Source organism: Hypanus sabinus, chromosome 7 (genome assembly GCF_030144855.1).
Source record: "Hypanus sabinus isolate sHypSab1 chromosome 7, sHypSab1.hap1, whole genome shotgun sequence".
NCBI classification, from domain to species: Eukaryota; Metazoa; Chordata; class Chondrichthyes; order Myliobatiformes; family Dasyatidae; genus Hypanus; species Hypanus sabinus.
In genome coordinates this window covers 86,488,826-86,509,930 of record NC_082712.1, presented here as the reverse complement: position 1 = coordinate 86,509,930, position 21,105 = coordinate 86,488,826, and the positions used below count along the sequence as shown (strand labels likewise).

Sequence of the window (21,105 nt, the reverse complement as noted above, 5' to 3'; positions counted from 1 at the left end):
ATTCGAGCAGGCTTCATCATCCAGACAGTGTCAAGATTTCCTCAGGGCTGTGTGGGGCCGCAGAGCTCTAGGCAAGTGGACAGTGATCCTCATCACTACTGATGGTGCCTTGTGGATGGGGAGAAGCTCTGGTTGCTCAGGAGGTGAGTCACTCGCTGTGGGACTCCCACCCTCAGACTTGCTCTTCTGGCAACTGGCACATTTGAGTTTCCGATTTCCACCCCCCCCCCACACCACCACCCTCACACTAACCCAAACCCCACCCCTCAGCTCCATAAGACAGAATTAGGCCATTCAGCCCATTGAGTCTGCTCCACTATTCTATCATGGCTGATTTATTTTCCCTCTCGTCCATTGTCATGTGTTCTCCCTGTAACCTTTGACAGTACATCCTCATCCCTCACCTCTCTGATTCCTCACCCATCCCAGAATCTTAATCCCACCCCAACTCCTCTCTCCCCAACTCATCACTCCTCCCCAACTCCTCATCCCAACTCATCACTCCTCCCCAACTCCTCACTTCATCCCAACTCATCACTCCTCCCCAACTCATCACTCCTCCCCAACTCCTCACTTCTCCCCAACTCATCACTCCTCCCCAACTCCTCACTTCATCCCAACTCATCACTCCTCCCCAACTCATCACTCCTCCCCAACTCATCACTCCTCCCCAACTCATCACTCCTCCCCAACTCCTCACTTCTCCCCAACTCATCACTCCTCCCCAACTCCTCACTTCTCCCCAACTCATCACTCCTCTCCAACTCTTCATCCCAACTCCTCACCTCTCCCAAGCTCATTACCCTTCTGACTCCTCACCTCTTCCCAACTCCTCACCTCTTTCCAACTCATCACTCCTCTCCAACTCCTCACCCCTCCCCAACTCCTCATCCCTCCCTGACTCTTCACCCTACCCAGGTCATCACCCCAACCGTACCAGTTACCCATCAGTCCAATCTCACACTAGCCAAGTCACACCCTCCACCAGTACCTCTTCACCCCTCTCCTACTCCCATCAGTGATAATCCTATCCCCACACTCACCTGCTCATGGTGCCCCCACTGCCCACCATGGAGTCTGCACTGGGGATGTGGGGACTGCAGGACCTCGGGTTACAGGAGACATGGGAAGGAAGAGCTGGTGGTGAGGGGGTGCTGAGAAGGGTTCAGTGGATGGGGAGGGGAGATGCATCTGATTCTGAGGCAAACGTCTGCCTTGCTGCCTTGGGCTTTTCACACTTTGCCCGGCTGTACCAGTTGGGCCGGGCGCCGGAGCAGGCATTGAAGCTGTCGAGGCAGCGGAAGCAGAAGCAGTTGGCGCAGTTCCTGCAGGTGACGTACTTGCAGCCTCCGCTGTGTGCTACCAGGGCCTTGCATTGGGGACAGGCCCGAACGGAGGGGCAACCGTTCACCGTCAGCGCAGGGTTCAAAATCTCCTCACAGCTCTGGAGCAGGGCCACAATGTGGCAAGATTCGTTTGCACAGCTGTCCCCTTGCCCCGAGCCTCCCTTCCACTTCCTCAGGCAAGCCCAGCAGAACTGGAAGGTCTCCCCCTTCGTCTCCGAGCAGAATGGACACTTCATGCAGAGGTTCGTCAGGTCCAGCCTCTGCAGTAGGGATTTGCAACCTGGGCACTGTGAGAGCAAGAGATGATGTTGCATAAGAACATGAGATCTAGGAGCAGGAGTCGGCCATTTGGCCCATCAAGCCTGCTCCACCTTTCAATAAGATGGTTCAATGGTTCCATTTTAATATCAGAAAATGTATACAGTATACAACCTGAAATTCTTACTCTTCACAGACATTCATGAAAAAGAAAAAACCCAAAGAATGAATGACAGAAAAACGTTAGAACCCCAATGGCTGGTCTGGCCACCTACATGCCTTATCCCATAACCATCCATTCCCCTTTGAAACAAAAATCTAACTAACTGCATCTTAAATATATTTAACCAGGAAGCATCCACTCCCTCTCTGGGCAGAGATTTCCACAAGTTCACTATTCTCTGGGACAAGCAGTTCAAGGATCAAGAATCAATTTTATTTACCATCTATTGGGATGGTATTAGGAATTTGCCTTGGTGCGTTGGTGTGAAAGCAACACCATTCAACAATTATAAAGAATTATATAAAAATAAAGTTGGTGATGTAATGTACAGATTGTAAGTCAAAACAGCAAGCTGTTGGCCTCCCCTCTCTGTGGCAGGAGTGATGCCTCTCCCTCCCTCACCAGTGAGGGATATTGAACTGTTGGGGTTTCTGATGGACTCTAAGTGATGGTCTCTTTGTTGTTACTTGCTTGGTGGGTGGTGGTGGGGGGTGCTGAGGCTTTCTGCTGGAATAAGTGGGGAGGTGGGGAACACTGATGCTTCGCTGCTGCTTGTCCGTGGAAGGAGGGAGGTCATTCGTTCTTCGGGTCTTTTCTGCTTTGTGGATAGAAACGTAGAAAACCTACAGCACAATACAGGCCCTTCAGCCCTCAAAGCTGTGCTGAACATGAGAAATTACCTCAGGTTACCCATACCCTCTATTTTACTGAGCTCCATGTACCTATCCAAAAGTCTCTTAAAAGACCCTATCGTATCTGCCTCCACCATCACCGCCGGCAACCCATTCCACGCACTCAGAAAAGGCCAAGTTCACTCAACTCATTCTCATAAGGCATGCTCCCCAATCCAGGCAACATCCTTGTAAATCTCCTCTGAACCCTTTCTATGATTTCCACATCCTTCCTGTAGTGAGGCAACCAGAACTGAGCACAGTACTCCAAGTGGGGTCTGACCAGGGTCCTATATAGCTGCAACATTACCTCTCGGCTCCTAAACTCAATCCCATGATTGATGAAGGCTAATGCACTGTATGCTTTCTAAACTACTGAGTCAACCTGCACAGTAGCCTTGATTGTCCTGTGGACTCGGACCCCAAGATCCCTCTGATCCTTCACACTGCCAAGAGTCTTACCATGAATACTATATTCTGTCATTATATTTGATCTACCAAAATGAACCACCTCACACTTATCTGGGTGGAATGCCATCTGCCACTTCTCTGCCCAATTTTGCATCCTATCAATGTCCCACTGTAACCTCTGACAGCCCTCCACACTATCCACAACACCCCCAAACTTTGTGTCATCAGCAAACTTACTAACCCATCCCTCCACTTCTTCATCCGGGTCATTTATAAAAATCACGAAGATTAGGGGTCCCAGAACAGATCTCTGAGGCACTCCACTGGTGACTGAACTGCAAGCAGAATATGACCCGTCTACAACCACTCTTTGCCTTCTGTGGGCAAGCCAGTTCTGGATCCACAAAGCAATTTCCCCTTGGATCCCATGCATCCTAACTTTCTCAATAAGCCTGGCATGGGGTACCTTATCAAATGCCTTGCCGAAATCCATGTACACTACATCTATATCTACTGCTCTACCAGATGTCTGTGAAGAGTAAGAATTTCAGGTTGTTTATCGTATGTATTCTTTGACATTAAATGGAACCACCGAACCTTTGAAAACGTGCATAAATACAAAAATACCAGCAGGTGGGATGAATAGAGTGAAGGAAATGTTTCCGATGGGTTGAAACCAATAGATTTTTCCTCATCAAAATCTGGTTTATTCTCACTGACATATGTTGTGAACTTTGTTGTTTTTAGGCATGTAATACATAAACTATACTACAAGTTATAATAAGGTGTTTTTAAGTGTAAGAAGAGAGCAAAATGGTGAGGCAGTATTCATGAGACCATTCAGAAATCTGACACTGGAGGGGAAGAAGCTGTTCCTAAAACATTGAGTTTGGGTTTTGAAGCTCCTGTACCTCCTCCCTGGGAGAAGGACATGTCCTGGGAGGTTCATGTCTTTGGTGATGGATGCTGCCTTTTTGAGGCACTGCTTTCAAAGGTGTCCTCGATGTTGGGAGATTAGAGCCCATGATGAAGCTAGCTGAGTCTACAACCCATAATCTCCACCCTAAATCTACTCCCCTGAACCTTGAGGATATGTCCCATAGTATAGTCTCACCTACCAGTGAAAGCAACTTCTGTAAATGTGTAGTGAAGGGATGCATCACAGCCTGAATGGAAACACCAATCCCTTTGAATGGATAAAAAGTCGTGGTCCAGTACATCGAGAGTAAAGCCCTCCCATCTATTGAGTACATCTATGTGAAACACTGTCACAGGAAAGCAGCATCCATCCCCACCACCCAGGTCACGCTCTCCTCACTGCCGCCATCAGGTAGGAGGTACAAGATCCTCAGGGCTCACACCACCAGGTTCTAGAACAGTTACTACTCCTCAACCTTCAAGCTCTTGAACAAGTGGGAATAACTGCACTCAACTTCACTTGCCCCATCTTTGCAATGTTCCTACTCACTCTCAAGGAACCTTCATCTCATGTTCTCATTATTTATTGCTACTTATTTGTTTGTTGTCTTTGTACTCTGGTTGAATGCCCTAGTTGGGCAGTCTTTCATTGAACCTGTTATAGAATTAGTATTCTATAGATTTGTTGAGTAAGCCCACAAGAAAGTGGGTTATATGTGGTGACATATATGTTCTTTGATAGTAAAATTTACTTTGATCTTAGAACTTCTGAACTTTCCTGCCTCTATCTTATCCGTCCCTTCATAATTTTATTTGTTTCTATAAGATTCCCTTTCATTCTTCTGAATTCCAGTGAGTATAGTACCAGGCAACTCAATCTCTCCTCATGGGCTAATCCCCTCCATCTCCATAATCAACCCGCTAAACTTCCTTGGCACTGCCTCCAAAACCAGTCTATCTTTCCTCAAGTAAGGAGACCAGAACTGGATGCAGTACTCCAGCTGCGGCCTCACCAGTATCCTGTTCAGTTGCATCGTAACCTCCCTGCTCTTTTGATCAATAAAAATACGAGGCTAGAGGCTAAAATCATCAGCCATTGTCTTTTTTTTTTTGGTTAAGGCAGGTATAATAATGCCATTTAAAAGGCAGCTTGGTAGCACCGAGGTTAACATGATTCTTTATAGTACAGGTGACCCAGGTTCAATTCCTGCTGCTGCCTGTAAGGAGTTTGTACGTTCTTCCCGTGACCGCGCGGGTTTCCTCCCACAGTCCAAAAACATATCAGTTGCTAGATTAATTGGTCATAGAATGGCTCAGAGGGATATGGTGAAACACAGGCAAAATGTGCTAGTGTTGACCCTGGTTGGTGTGAACAAGTTGGGCCAAGGAGTCTGTGTCATGCTGCATTACACTTTATAAACAGAAAATACTGTAAAACAGTCGGCAAGTTGGGCATCTGTGGAAAGAGAGAAACAGAGATATTGTTCCAAAAGTAATTTGTCTTGACCATAAAGAAAGGAAACAAGTTAGTGGAAATAATTCAGAAAATGTATAGCTTGGGTTGAGTTGTTCTCTGATCTTGGCAATTTATTTGCGAACATTTTATCGCAACGCAAAGAGACACCATCAGTGCTTTGTTGATTGCAATGTGTCCCCCAGATGCTTGGCCTTTATATACTTTTCAATCAGCTGGTTGGACATCATTCCAGAAACTCAGTTGTGATGTGGGGAGGAAAATCTTGTCACTGATTGACTGTGGTGATCTCTGTTCATTGTGATCTGGAATTTTGCCCACATCAGCTCATAAACAGGTCAATGTGTTTGTCAACAGAATTGGTCACAGAAAACCACTCTTCTAGAGATTCCCTTGCATGCCACTTGCGCCATGACGTTCACTGATGCACAGACTAACTCGTGCCCCTCCCGATCTTCATGGGTGGAGATGAGGGAGAATTGGTCATGCCGCCTTACAGCCAATTGATATTCATGGATCCTTGTAGATAGTTTTCTGTTAGACAATGTGATTTATAAATTCCAATGTGGGGACCTCAACAAATATTACGTCAGCCAAACTGGGAGAAAAGCACCCACAAGGACAGTTGATAGAGAAGTCTATAAAGGCCAAGCATTTGGAAGACACACTACAATCAACAGCGCACTGATGGCGTCTCCTTGCTTGGTGACGAAATGTTTGCAAGTAAATTGTCAAGATCAGAGATCAATTCAACACAAAACAAGTTCGTTTTCAGAGAGGCTCGGGTGGGACAAATAGTACAAAGGAAATATCTCTGATAGGGTGAGACTAAAAGAGTTAATGTAGTTGTTTCTTAGTTTGTATTTGTGTTTCAAATATGGGATCATAGTCTATCTTCTTATTTGTATCCCTCTATTTTCTGGGTGTGTCCCAGCTACTTGCAACATCTAACTCAGACAAGGAGTTCAGCAAAGTTGTATTATATTTAATCTTGTTTGGGTCACGCTGGGATGAGTTGGTAAGTTTGCAGATGACACGAAGGTTGGAGATAGTGTTAAGGTTGTCATGGGTTACAACAGGATATAAATAGGAAGCAGAGCTGGATGAAGAATTGGTAAGGATCATTTCCCATTTCCCCCTCCCCCCACTACTTTCAAATCTCTTACTATCTTTCCTTTCAGTTAGTCCTGACGAAGGGTCTCGGCTGGAAACGTCAACAGCGCTTCTCCCTATAGATGCTGCCTGGCCTGCTGCGTTCCACCAGCATTTTGTGTGTGTTGCTTGTTAAGAAGGCTTATGGTTAAGAAGGTCTTCATTATTTGGGAGGGCTGTAAGGTAATGTAAATCAGTAAATCTGGTTAGACCACAATTAAAGCAATGTGTTCCATTGGATTCACCTCATTTTAAGCAGGATGTGGAAGCTTTAGAGAGGGTGCAGAGGAGATTTACCAGAATGCTGCCTGGATTAGAAAGTATGTCGTATGAGGATAGGTTGAGTGAGCCAGGGTATTTTTAGCTGGAGTGAAGGAGGATGAGAGGTAATTCGATAAAGGTGTATGAGATGATAAGAGTGGACAGTTGGCACCTTTTTCGCAAGGAGGCAATGGCTAATATGAGAGGGCGTAATCTTAAGGTGACTGGAGGAAAGTATAGGTGAATGTCAGAGGTAAGTTCTTTCCACAGTGATAAATGCGTCAAATGTGTTGGGGTGATGATAGAGACAGATACATTAGAGGCAGTCATGTGACTCTTAGACAGGCATATTATTCAAAGAAGAATGGAAAGCTTGATGGGAAGGAAGAAGTAGATCTCGGAGCAGGTTCGAAGGTCAGCACAACATCGTGCACTGCCGGGTCTGGTACTATGTTCTATGTATGATAAGCCAAATGGCCTATTTCTACACTGTATGTGACAATGTCCCCATTGAACTTGCCTCTCAATGTGCTATTACCTTCTTGTAAGTGTCAGTACTTCTACTCATCATCTGTGAAAGCTTCCTCTCGTAGAGAAGCTGGTCCCTCTTTGTCAGCAAATGAAGAGACCGCGCCTCCTGCCATGCCCAGACCTGCCCGCACTTTGGGCAGGTGATGTCGGTTTCTCCCTGAGGGGAGAGAGAGAGAGAGAGAGTAGTGAGTCTTAGGGGAGTCTCTAATGAGCAAATCCTCGCCCACGGCCACTCCATAGCATCCAACCACAACAACAAAACACTGTATTTGTATAGTGCTTTTAATGCCATGAAACATCTCATGTTCCCCCACAGAACCTGCCCCTACATTCAGTCAGTCATCATTTATTTATTTATTTGGTTGTTTTTTGATTGATTGAGATGCACTGAGGAATAGACCCTCCCTGCCCTTCAAGCTGTGCGGCCCAGCAGTTCTCTAATTGAACCCTAGCCTAATCACGGGACAATTTACAATGACCAAATAATCTACCAGCCGGTAGTGGGAGGAAACTGCTTACAGGCAGAGGTGGGAGTTGAACCTGTACTGTAAAACACCGTGCTGACCTCCATACTACCATGCCGAAGCTGATGGGGCAGGTGCTCAAAGCGGTGCATTTAAGTGAGGAAGGGAGGTTGAGAGTTTTCTAGGAAGGAGTTGCTGAGCTCAAGGCCCGGGCAGTGTTGATTAAATTCAGGAGATCCTGAAAAATCTGGATCTGAGGAGTACAGAGATCCCGGGAGGTCTGTAGGGTGTTGGGTAGCTGGAAACGGGGTGGAGGTAGCTGCTGGGCACATACAAGTCAATGGAGAATTTCAAAATTGAGATGATTTTCAACCATGGTTCAGTGATAAAGAAATGGGTGATAGTGAATTTTAAAACCTGTAGATCTGGAAATCTGAAATAAAAACAGAAATTTTTCTAAAACTACTCAGCAGGCCAGATAACATCTGTGGAGCAAGATACAGGGTGAGAGTTGGGGTTAAGGTTAGAGAAGGATGAATGGGAATTTTAAAAATTTCTCTCTGTAGAGAGAAGATACATAGTTAAGCAACACACATAAAATGCTAGAGGAACTCAGCAGGTCAGACAGCATCTATGGAAATGAATAAACAGTCGATGTTTAAGGCTGAGACCTTTCGTCAGGACTGGAAAGAAAGGGAGAAGTCAGAGTAAGAAGGTGGAGGGATAGGAAGAAGAAGTACAAAGTGGCAGGTGACAGGTGAAAACAGGAGATGGGGAGGGGGTGAAATAAAGAGCTGGGAAGTTGATTGGTGAAAGAGATAACGTGCTGGAGAAGAGGGAATCTGACAGGAGACGACAGAAGACCATGGAAGAAAGAGAAGGGAGAGGAGAATCAGAGGAAAGTGATAACTGGGTAAGAAGAGGTGAGAGGAAAACGAGAATGGGGAATAGTGAAGGAGAGGAGGAGAGGCAATTACCAGAAGCTTGAGAAATTAATGTTCATGCCATCAGGTTGGAGGCTACCCTGATGGAATACAAGGTGTTGTTCCTCCAACCTGAATGTGGCCTCATCATGGCAGTAGAGGAGGACATGGACTGACATGTTGGAATGGGAATGGAAAGCATAATTGAAATGTGTGGCCACCAGAACATCCCGCTTTTTGTGGCAGACAAAAAGTAGGTAGGTGCTCAGTGAAGCAGTCTCCCAATCTATGTTAGATCTCATGACACAGGAGGCCACACCGGAAGCACCAGATACAGTATATGACCCCAACAGACTCACAGGTGAAGTGTCGCATCATCTGGAAGGACTGTTTGGGACCCTGAATGGTGGTGGGGGAGGAGGTGTAGGAGCAGGCGTGGCCCTTATTCTGCTTGCAAGGGTAAATGCGAGGAAGGAAATCGGTGGGGAGGAACGAGTGGACAAGGAAGTTGCATAGGGAGTGATCCCTACAGAAAGCAGAAATGGGGAGGCTATAGGGAAAGATGTGCTTGGTGGTGGGATGCGGAGGTTATGGATAAATATGTGCTGGATGCGGAGGCCTGTGGGGTGGTAGGTGACTTGGTTAGAGTTGGGTTCGAGTTAGAGATGTGTTCAAGTTTCCTTTTGGTTTTCATTATTGTCAGTCATGCAAGTCCCAGTAGTGACGTCCCGTCGTGGGAACAATTGCATATAGAAATTAAAGGACCAGAAATGAGAGATGACCTACCGTGGCCAGACGGCTTTTCACATATTGTCTTAACTGTCTTGACCAATGGAAGTGTTCACACAAGGTCCTCGTCTGTTGAATGCCTGTCGAACAGAAAACATTTTATATTCCAACATTTTTCTCTCTTTTTGCATTGGGAACATCAAAAGCAACAACTTGCACTTACATAGCATGCACTACGTTGTAAGAACATCCTAGGAGATAAAGATGGTCATTAAATAGACGACTGCCCTAAATCTTGGTCCAAAAAAAAATCAGGTCAGAAAGACACAGGAGGGAGGTTTGGGATAGAGTTCTAGAGCTTGTTCAAGTTCAGGGTTAATTATATTTCAACCATACATAAATACCCATGAATACAGCCAAACAAAACAGCATTACTTTGGGGCCAAGGTGTAAGACATAGTACCAACAGTTATAAAAAGCACAAGGCACATGTATCATATTTAAGCTAGCAAGCACCTATAAGATATCAGAAAAATCCAGTCACACAAAAATATATAGAGTTCAAGACCCTGAGTCCATGAATGTTTCAGCAGACTGCAGTGGAATACAATACAGCTTATCTTCTGCCAAATGTACCCTGGGGAACAGCACTGACTCCAACTGGGACATTGTACCACAGCACCTCCAGTGGCGTGCACTGACTCTGACGATTCTCTCCTGAGCAGCTGTAAACAGGCAACCGCAATTAGAGGTCTAATTCTCGCAAAGACCAAAGCCACACAGCTCCCCTGCCACTCGCCAGTGAATCACTGAACGTGACGTGCAGAATTCTAGATTAACTATGTCCAGCAGGGTCATGCAATCACAAGAAAGCTGACTAAGACGGTCAATTACTGTTTAACTTCATACTGCCTTCACACACCCACTCGTCTGATGCTGCTCTCTTGCAGGCAGCAGCATGATCCACACCAAGTCCAGCTCCTTCAATTTCTCCACCAACGGGCAACTTGCTGGTGGGGTAAACCTGCAGTACTTATAGTTTTTAATGTCCAGCAAGGTCTTGTGATGCTGCCTGTGTACACTCCCTCGGTCGACATCTTCTGAACAGGCCACAGAACTACTTACTTCACTTCTTTTATGTCTTTCACATCCGTTTTTTTTTCATCTTGTATGTGCTTTGGGAGCCTGTGATTTGCAGTTTGGAGATTGTCTGAATGATCCTCCACTTTGCTGCCTCTGAGAGGATTCCAGGGGGCAATGTTCAACTCCGTTTCACCAACTAAAGCTTTGGTTGCTCGCCGACTAAAGGGATGAGAGAGATTGAAACATCGAGGCGGATGTGGAAGGTTAGCTGGTGGGGTTGCTCAGGCGGAGAGGGCAGACTGGAGGATCTGCCGCTGAGCCCGGTGGTTGTTACCGAGGCTTTTTCTGTGTTTTCGATATGAATATGGATATGGCTGTGGACTATGGACTTCTTTTCAGTCTTATTGTTTTTTTATATTCTGTGTTTTTCACCTGATCTTTCTTGTTTTTTTTGTATGGGGGTGATTTGAGGATTGAAGATCATGTTGCTGTTCTTTTTTTCTATCTGGAGAAGAATAGCTTCAGAGTTGTATGCTTTGATAATAAGTGAACTATTTAATCATGAAAACTATATTTGAGAAGGACAATAACACCTTTGGTTAACCCTGTAAAAGGCACTACAATTGATTGTGCCACCATCTTAGTATAGGGACCTAGGCAAGCTCTACAGTCCTCAGGGTTGGTAGCACAACTAACTCCCGGCCAAGTCAATTTTCAGTTGCATTGTGACGGAATAAACAGTACCATATGATGAAATTTTGAGGGATTGAACTTCAAATACCATTGAGAAAGTCCTCACGGTGCTTCCGAAGTCAGCGGCTCTTCTTTCGTGTTTACTCTTATGTATAGGCAACACTGCAGGCAACTTCTCAAATCTGGGCCACAGTGTCACGAGTGGTGGGAAGCTGCCACTGTGACATAGCGAAATGAAATGGGGAATGTTGACATAGCTAATAAAGGGTAAATGCAAAAGTGAGCAGAGGAAATGTTTCTAGAGAAGTCTAAGGCTCAATATCCTAGTTAAAGACATGGATTCCTATTGTGGAGTGATTGAACTTGAATGTACCTTGGCGACCAGAAATAATAATAATAATAATAATAATTTAAAAAAATAGATAGATAGATAAATAAATACCAAGAAAATGAGATGAAGAGTCGTTGAAAGTGAGTCCATTGGTTGGGGGAACACCTCAGTGATGGGGCAAGTGAAGTTATCCCCTTTGGTTCAAGAGCCTGATAGCTGAGGGGTGATACCTGTTCCTGAACCTGGTGGTGTGAGTCCTGAGGCTTCTGTACCTTCTTCTAGGGACTTAAAGACAGATATGAGACTTTTATTGTTGAGGTGTTGCCCAATTGATAACAGATATTATCATCTGGGGTATTGAGTCACAAACTTCCGCTCTATGAGCATTATTAACTCTTGTCACAGTACTTGGAAAATACTTTTGTATTTATCATTGTCAGTTGCTATGTCAACATTCCCCATTTAATTTTGCTGTAAGACCATAAGACATAGGAGCAGAATTAGGCCATTCAGCCCATCAAGTCTGCTCCAGCATTCCATCATGGCTGATCCCAGATCCCACTCACCTGCCTTCTATCCATATCCTTTGACTCCCTGACTGATCAGGAAACTATCAACTTCCACCATTAATATACTCACAGACTTGGCCTCCACTGCAGTCTGTGGCAGAGCATTCCACAGGTTCTCTACTCTCTGGCTAAAAAAATTCATTTTTATCCCTGTTCTAAAAGGTCGCCCCTCAGTTTTGAGGTTGTGGCCTCTGGATACCCCCACCATAGGAAACATCCTCCCCACGTCCACCCTATCTAGTCCTATCAACATTCCAAAAGGATTCAGCAAGATCTCCACACATTCTTCTAAACTCCAGTGAGTACCGGTCCAAAGTTGCTAAATGCTCATCATATGTTAACCCCTTCATTTCTGGAATCATCCTCATGAACCTCCATTGGACCCTCTCCAATAACAACACATCCTTTCTGAGATATCGGGCCAAAACCGTTGACTATACTCCAAGTGCGGCCTGACTGGTGTCTTATAAATGCCCAGACTTATCTCCTAGCTTCCTCTGATCCCATGTCACCTCTTTCTAAAGATGTAATTCTATATCTTACCAACAGAGCCACACCACCGCCCATGCCTTTGATGTTAAGCTCCCAACTATGGCCTTCTTTCAGCCATAACTCAGTGATGCCCACAAATGCATACTGGCTAATCTCTAATTGCGCCACGAGTTCATCCACCTCATTCCCAATGCTGTTTGCATTTAAATACAGTACCTTCAGTCATGCATCCTTCACTCTTTTGAATTTTGCCTCTGTAGCACAATTTAACTCTTTGCTCTGTCTGCATTTGTACCCAATCATTGCCTTCCCCTTCCTTACACTCATGTTACACCCATCATCTAATTGTAAACCAGCTGGCTCATCCTCAGCTCTATCATACTGGTTCCCATTCCCCTGCCATATTAGTTTAAATTGCTTCCAACAACTCTAGTAAACCTGCCCGCAAGAATATGTCAACTGTCACAACGTAGTTGCACTCTCCTGTCATTTGCTGGCACTGTGGGATATAACCTGCAATCAGAGTCAGAATCAGGTTTAATATCACCGGCATATGTTGTGAAATTTGTTGTCTTTGCAGCAGCAGTACAATGCAATACATAATAATTGGGAAAAACAGAATACAGTAAATCTAACATAGTTTATTTAAATAAGTAGTGCAAAAATGAAAATAAAGTAGTGAGGTGGTGTGCATGGGTTCAATGTCCATTCAGAAATCAGATGACAGAGGGGACGAAGCTGTTCCTGAATCATTGAGTGTGTGCCTTCAGGCATCTGTACCTCCTACCTGATGGCAGCAATGAGAACAAGGCATGACCTGGGTGATGGGTGCCCTTAATGATGGATGCTGCCTTTTTGAGGCATCATTCCTTGAAGATGTCCTGGATACTACGGAGGCTGGAGCCCATGATGGAGCTGACTGTTTACAACTCTCTGTAGGCTATTTTGATCCTGCGCAGTAGCCCCCTCTCCCCGACCCCCCATACCAGATGGTGATGCAGCCAGTTAGAACGCTCTCCATGCTATATCAATAGAAATTTTCGAGCTTGTTTTTGGAGACATGCCAAATCTTCTCAAACTCCTAACGAAATATAGCCACTGTGGTGAAGTCTTTGTAGCTGCATCAATATGTTGGGTCCATTTACATCCTCAGAGATATTGACACGCAGGAATTTAAAATTGCTCCCTCTTTACACTTCTAATCCCTCGATGAGGACTGGTGTGTGTTCCCTCAACTTACCTTTTCTGAAGTCCAGAATCAGCTCTTTGGTCTTACTGATGTTGAGTGCAAGGTTGTTGCTATGACACCACTCAACTAGCTGCTGTAGGCCCTCTCGTCACCATCTGAAATTCTGCCAACAATAGCTGTATCGTCAACAAGTTTATAGATGCCACTTGAGCTATGCCTAGCCACACCGAGAGAGTGGGGAATTGGACTAAACACACTGTTGCCCCATTAAATCTGAACATCAAAGTCCCCGTCGTTACAATGATTGTCAACAACTCTGCAAGAACTAAGCAGTGTTTGGAGGCAAATAATTCAGAAATTTAGTCACAGCTTTTTTATTCAATACAGGTACTCCTGCTTTAGCATACGTTTCCATCACAACACACTTGATGTATTAGTGAACACTATGCATATGAGGCTGACAGAATTAGTTATAACTTGAATTCCCTGGGGAACTAGAGTTACTTTGGAAATTCAAAGTCAGAATCAGGTCTATTATCACTGACATACGGATGTCATGAAATTTGTTGTTTTGTGGCAGCAGTACGTTATAACACATAAAAATTACTGTAAGTTACAAAAATAAATTGTGCAAAAGACATAAATGAGGTAGTACTCATGGATTCATGGACCATTCAGAAATCTGACGCTGGGGGGTGGGGGGGAGAAGTTACCAGCATGCTTTCTCTGTGATTGCATCAATATTTTGGGCTCAGAATAGATCCTCTGAAATGTTGACACCCAGAATCTTGAAACTGCTCACCATTTCAATCTGCTGACCCCTCCCTGAGGGCTGGTGTGTGTTCTTCCCACTTCCCCTTCTGAAGTCAACATGTAAGAGTGATGAAGATGAGTGCTTGGTACGTCGCTGGCATTTAGGGCAGAGATGCAGGTCCTCCATCTCTGTCCATCATGGCCATCTTCTCCAAGGTGTGGTTCAGAGTCCTTATTTCTGCTCCTACGGTCTGGTGCAAAGCTACCCAGTAGCTTCCTCTCAGTTTTCACTACTGTCAGCCACACAAGTCCCGGGTGGAAACTCAGGAATACCGGTGCACACAGGTATAGAAAGATTCTTCAGAGTCAGAATCAGAATCCGGTTTATTATCACCGGCATGTGACGTGAAATTTGTCAACTTAGCAGCAGCAGTTCAATGCAAACATAATATAGAAGAGAGAAATAAATCAATCAATCAATTACACTCTACATATATTGAATAGATTAAAAAAGTGCAAAAAACAGAAATATTGTATATTTAAAAAGTGAGGCAGTGTCCAAAGGTTCAATGTCCATTTCGGAATCGGATGGCAGAAGGGAAGAAGCTGTTCCTGAATCGCTGAGTGTGTGCCTTCAGGCTCCTGTACCTCCTCCCTGATGTAAACAGTGACAAAAGGACATGCCCTGGGTGCTGGAGGTCCCTAAAAATGGACGCTGCCTTTCTGAGACACCGCTCCCTAAAGATGTCCTGGGTTCTTTGTAGGCTCGTACCTAAGATGGAGTTGACTAGATTTACAACCCACTGTAGCTTCTTTCAGTCCTGTGCAGTAGCCACACACAGCCCCCCCACCCCCCACCATACCAGAGAGTGATGCAGCCTGTCAGAATGCTCTACACAGAATACTCTGTATCGATATGCTGGGACCAGGTTAGATCCTCAGAGATCTTGACACTCAGGAACTTGAAACTGCTCACTGTCTCCACTTCTCACTCATCCTCGATCTGACCAAGCCCCACCCCTCTGTTTATCTCTGAACTTCTTAAGTGACACTAATGTGTCTCTTCCTCAACTACTTCCTCTGACAGTTTGTTCCATTCAGATCACACTGCTGCCCGGAAGGAGTTTGTATGTTCTCCCCGTGACCACGAGTTTCCTCCGGGTGCTCCGGTTTCCTCCCACAATCCAAAGATGTACTAGTTGGTAGGTTAATTGGTCATTTGTAAACTGTTCCATGATTGAGCTAGGATTAAATTGAGGGACTGCTGGGCAGTGCAGCTCAGAGTAGGAAGGGCCCATTCTCTCTATAGAAAAGTTATCTCTCAGGTCCCTTTCAAACCTTTCTCCTCTCACCCTGAAACTTTGCCCCTATCACAGGGAAAAGTCTATTACTATCCACCTTATCCCTGCCTATTTTTAGACATTTCTGGACCAACCTCTCTCTTTACTTCAGATTCTCTAGACCTGGCAACTCATAAGTCTTGGCAATATCTTCGTCACCACAGAACAACCAGTATGGTACAACTGAAAAACACCCCAATATGGAGTTGATTCCATTCCCAACCATTTCCAGGTCAAGTCATACCAGTTGTGCACTTTAACTGGGTTATCCTATTGTCCTCAGAGTCCTCACATTATCTTTGCTTCAATGGCCCACATGATGATATCCCTTAGGAGCATTGCAGGAAATTGTGGAGAGGAATAAACAGTCACCATTTGGGCTGAGACCCTTCATTAGAGCTGGACAGGAAGTGGGAAGAACCCAGAGCCTTGTCCACCTTGTACAAGTAGCCAGCTTGTACAACTTCTATTCCTAACCATCCACCCACATTCATACTCTGGCTTCTGCCTTCTTCCTTTCCAGTCCTGATGAAGAATCTCAGCCTGAAACGTTGACTACTTACTCATCTCCATAGATGCTTCCTGACCTCCAACATTTTGTGTATGTTGCTCAAGGCTTAAAGAGCATTAAGTCCCCATCACCCAGGGCATGCCCCGTTCTCATCAGGGAAGAGGTGCAGGAACCTGAAAACACTCACTCAATGATTCAGCACCAACCTCTTCCCATCTACCATCCGATTCCTCGGTGCACAATGAATTCATGAACACTACCTTACTATTTTCCTTATCCTTTTGGCACTAATGTTTTAATTTTTAATGACCTACTTCATATCGTAATTTATATTTTTACTATTATATATTGCAGTGTACTGCTGCTGCGAAGCAACAAATTTCACAATATGTGCCAGTGGTATCAAACCTGATTCTGATTCTCCTTCCTGGCCAGAGTCACAGGGAAGTACAGCACAGTATTGACAAAACCACTTAAACAGCCTGCTCCCATTGAACTGCTTCGGGACCTTATCCTGACTGTTCATGTACCTATCCAAACTTCCTTAAATATCAAAATCAAGCTTGCATGCACCACTTGTAGAACGCCTCGGGACAGTCGGACAGAGTGAACAGTCCTCCTGACTTGTATATGACAGCCTGCCGTCCAACTATCACAATTTCATCATCCCTAATTTCCTGTCAAGAGTAGGAAAACCCCCAGGTGTTTTTCATTTCTCCCACAACCTCTCTCAATGAATATGCCCTTTCTGGTTTAAATGAACTAATCAGGCTTTAAACTTAGTCTCTTCCTGATTACTGAAACACAATAGTTGCATTCCTAAGGATCATCATTATTATGAGTCATATGACATTGAACAATCATGGTATTTCCATGATTATGACTGTCCTTGGCTATTTTTTTCTGCAGAAGCGTTTGCCATTGTCTTCTCCTGGGCAGTGTCTTTACAAGACGGGTGACCCCAGCCACTATCAATACTCCTCAGAGATTGTCTGCCTGGCGGCAGTGGTCACATAACCAGGACTTGTGGTATATACCAGCTACTCATTATTCCATCCACTCATAGGACCATCATGGCTTCACATGAGTCAGGGTGGGGGTGGGGGGCTAAGCAGGTGCTACACCTTGCCCGAGGGTGACCTGCAGGCTAGTGGAGGGAAGGAGTGTCTTACACCTCCTTTGGTAGAGTTGTACCTTTACACCGTCACCTAAATTTCCTAAGAGACCTTGCATGATGGAATTTTATCAGTTTTAACAGATCACGTCTAGTTGACTTCAAAGCACAGATTTGAATAGGATTTCCTAATCATGGTGTGTTATAATCAATAAATTCTATGTTTTGCAAATACAGTCTGCCCTCCTTATCCATGGGGGATTGATTCCAGGACCTCCGCGGATACCAAAAGACGTGGATGCTCAAGTCCCTTATATAAAGTGGCATAGTATTTGCATATAACCTACGCACATCCTCCCATATACTTTAAATCATCTCTAGATTACTTGTAATACCTAATACAATGTAAATGCTATGTAAATTGTTGTTTTACTGTAATGTTTAGGGAATATTGACAAGGAAAAAAAACTGTACGTGTTCCTCTTGCTCACAACACAAGCAGCAAAGGACAGGGATGCGCTTCTGTGACATGTCCTGTAGCCACACACTTTCTCAGTCTTCGCAAGCACTTTATCATGAACCAGTGAGACCATTTTTTGCCACTGTAGGGGCAGCACTAACACTTCCAGGAATTTCAGCTTCTTTCTGCTTTATTGTGCGAACGCTTAATTCGTTCTTACCAACTTCACGGCCCACTTCGGAAAGCAACATGCCACTTTTCAAAAGATCTAATATTTCTACCTTCTCGGCGAGAGATAGCACTTTACCCTCCCTCTTAGCCTTTGAGGAATTGCTTTGACCACCGAATTGCTTTTTAGGAGCCATTAGTTTTTCACAGGAACAAAGTAGCGAACGAACGAGACGCGAGGCGAACAATGCTTGAACAACAAGTGCTGGAAGAGCACTTCCGGGTTTTCGCGATTCGCGGTTGGTTGAATTCGCACATGCGGAACTCGCGGATAAGGAGGGCCGACTGTAGTATTCCCTAGTCCAGGGGTGGCAGACCTTTTTGAGAATATGTGCTCAATTTGGTGATAATCTTCTTTAAAAAATCTATGCGTTGCCATAATAATTTTCTTTTCTGGAAAAGTGTTCATAACGAAAGGAGCGTACTTTAGCCATGATTCTTTCACAAATTCACCATCACCAAGTCATTTGCTGCCTCATTTGGCAGTAAAGATTATCATTATGATCTTCTATATGATAGGTGAAATTTTAAGAATGGAAGGGTGGCTCTGCATGCTATGCTTTAACAAAATTTTTGTGTGTGCCGTCTTGGGCTTGCCACCCCTGTCCTAATCCATCAATTGTGCTATAACCACACTGTAATCTGGAAATACAGAACAAGACTCAATGGAAGTTTGAAGAACAGCATTTCATCTTCTGCCTGGGCACATTACAGCCTTCCAGAGTCAATGAATTCAACAATGGTCCTCACGGACTATAGGCTTGTAAAAGCTTTTTCACCACCAGTCTCCTCAAGGGTGACTGGGGATGATGAGCATTAAATCCCTGTGGAATCATCCACAAATGACAGAAGTCTCACCGTGGCTGGCTTCAGCCAGCATAATCCAGAACCTGAAGCTTCTACTTGACCATCCCCCGACAGCAACCAACTGGACCACAGGCCATTGGACGCTCACTAACACAACAGAAAGCAATCTCACACACATGAACACGTGAAAGCTCAACACATTTAACCACATTACTGTGTTGTTATAAGCACAACCACTAAAACGCATGACAGAATGAGTCAATTGCAAACTGATCGTTTTCTCTCCTTACATAAGCACTTACTCTCCACCCACTGGAAAAAGCAGGATATTCTGGGAGCCACTCATTTCAATTCTACTTCCCATTCCAACATGCCTGTCCACGGCCTCCTCTACTACACTGATGAGGCCACACTCAGGTTGGAGGAGTTACACCTTATATTTCGTCTGGCTAGTCTCCAACCTGATGGCATGAATATCGTTACCTTGAACTTCTGGTAATTTCCCCCTCCCCCACTCTCCTTCACCATGCCCCATCCCTGTTTCCTTTTCTCAGCTTATCTCCTTACCTCCTTAGCTCATCACCTCCCTTGGGTGCTCCTCCACCCTTCCCTTTCTTCCATGGTCTTCTATCCTCTCCTATCAGATTCCACCTTCTCCAGCCCATTACTGTACCTCTTTCACCAAACTGCATCCCGGCTCTTTATTTTACCCCCTCCCCCTCTCCCGGTTTCACCGATCACCTGCCTCCTTGCCCTTCTTCCTCCCCATTCCCCACCTTTTTACTCTGACTTCTCTTTCTCGATGAAGAGTCTTGGCCCAAAACATCGACTGTTTACTCTTTTCTACAGATGCTGAGTTCCTCCAGCACTTTGTGTGTGTTGCTTTTTCTCCCCTTTCTGTTGACCACTCAAGCAGGAAGTCCCAAGTTAGCTTTAACATGCCCTGAGGCCTGGTGGATTTGGATCGGGGCAGTGAAATCCCTCATCAAAGGCAGCTGTGACCGGTTATTCACGGATTGAAGGATCTTCCCTGACTCCACACCACAACACTCCCAAGATTTCTGCAATCCTCCAATTCTGGATTCTTGGTCATTCCTGATTTTAAATCAGCCCACCATTGCCTTCCTGTCAGAACTTGAAACTCCTGAATTCATTCTCTACCCCTCTCTGCCTCCCTGTCCCTTTATCCTGCTTTTAAACCTTCTTCAGCTCTTACAAAGCTGCAATAACTTTTGTTACTGCCACTCCTATAACTCAGTTTTGGCTCAAGGATGTAAAAGTCACATAGAACAGCAAAACCGAACTAGAGACTTCGCTTCTGCTGGGATTGGATTGGCAGACTGGAAAGCCACATACCTGTAGCCGACTCAGCATTATGAGTGACATGGAGTTCCATTTCACAGTACTAGCACCGAGCTGTTTAACCTCCAACAGGCTTCAGCCTCCCTATTAAGGAGCCTTTACTTTCACTTTTACTTTTGCTGTTGGTATCATGCCAGATTCGGTGATGAATTTCAAACTGAGCAAGAATTAAAGGCAAACAAGACAGTTCCCTACCTTCAGAAGCAAAAGCCTTTGGGGCTTCAGATCCCAACTCGGAGATTTCAGTGCATAAACTGAGATGAAAGGGGTGTTGTGCTGAAAGGGATGTGCCTTTCAGATAAAAAGTCAAAGAACTTGATGGTGTGCACTTCCTGCTCTCGTGATGAATCAGCTGGTCTCCAGAGATTATGTCAATGAGCACAAGATGTCCCGGGGAGTGTGTCATTATTTACAGGGGACCCCGGTGAGTATGTCAGTGTTTATAGGGGTCCTGGGCAGAGTGTCAGTATTTACAGGGGGTTTCCGGGGAGTGTGTCAGTATTTACAGGGGGTTTCCGGGGAGTGTGTCAGTATTTACAGGGGGTTTCCGGGGAGTGTGTCAGTATTTACAGGGGGTCCCAGGGAGTGTGTCTGTATTTACAGGGGGACCCGGGGAGTGTGTCAGTATTTACAGGGGGTTTCCAGGGAGTGTGTCAGTATTTACAGGGGGTCCCAGGGAGAGTGTCAGTATTTACGGGGGGTTTCCGGGGAGTGTGTCAGTATTTACAGGGGGTCCAGGGGAGTGTGTCTGTATTTACAACGGGTCCACGGGAGTGTGTCAGTATTTACAGGGGTCCCAGGGAGTGTGTCAG

At 45.0% G+C, this 21,105-nt stretch overlaps 1 protein-coding gene across 3 annotated transcripts; it reads right to left on the bottom strand.

The window, feature by feature from the left end:
- Positions 1-271: 271 nt before the first annotated feature.
- On the bottom strand, positions 272-20,700 carry LOC132396938 (uncharacterized). 3 transcript variants are annotated; one of them, XM_059975065.1, is made up of 4 exons: positions 20,489-20,700; positions 9,419-9,501; positions 7,253-7,402; positions 272-1,633 (listed from the first exon to the last, which is right to left on the bottom strand). In XM_059975065.1, the coding sequence occupies exons 1-4, from the start codon at positions 20,697-20,699 to the stop codon at positions 1,166-1,168; spliced, it is 912 nt and encodes a 303-aa protein (XP_059831048.1). In that variant the 5' UTR covers position 20,700; the 3' UTR covers positions 272-1,165. The 3 variants fall into 3 exon arrangements, with proteins under 3 accessions (XP_059831048.1, XP_059831050.1, XP_059831049.1); XM_059975067.1 differs by lacking the exon at positions 20,489-20,700 and adding an exon at positions 20,288-20,378; XM_059975066.1 differs by lacking the exon at positions 7,253-7,402.
- Positions 20,701-21,105: the final 405 nt, after the last annotated feature.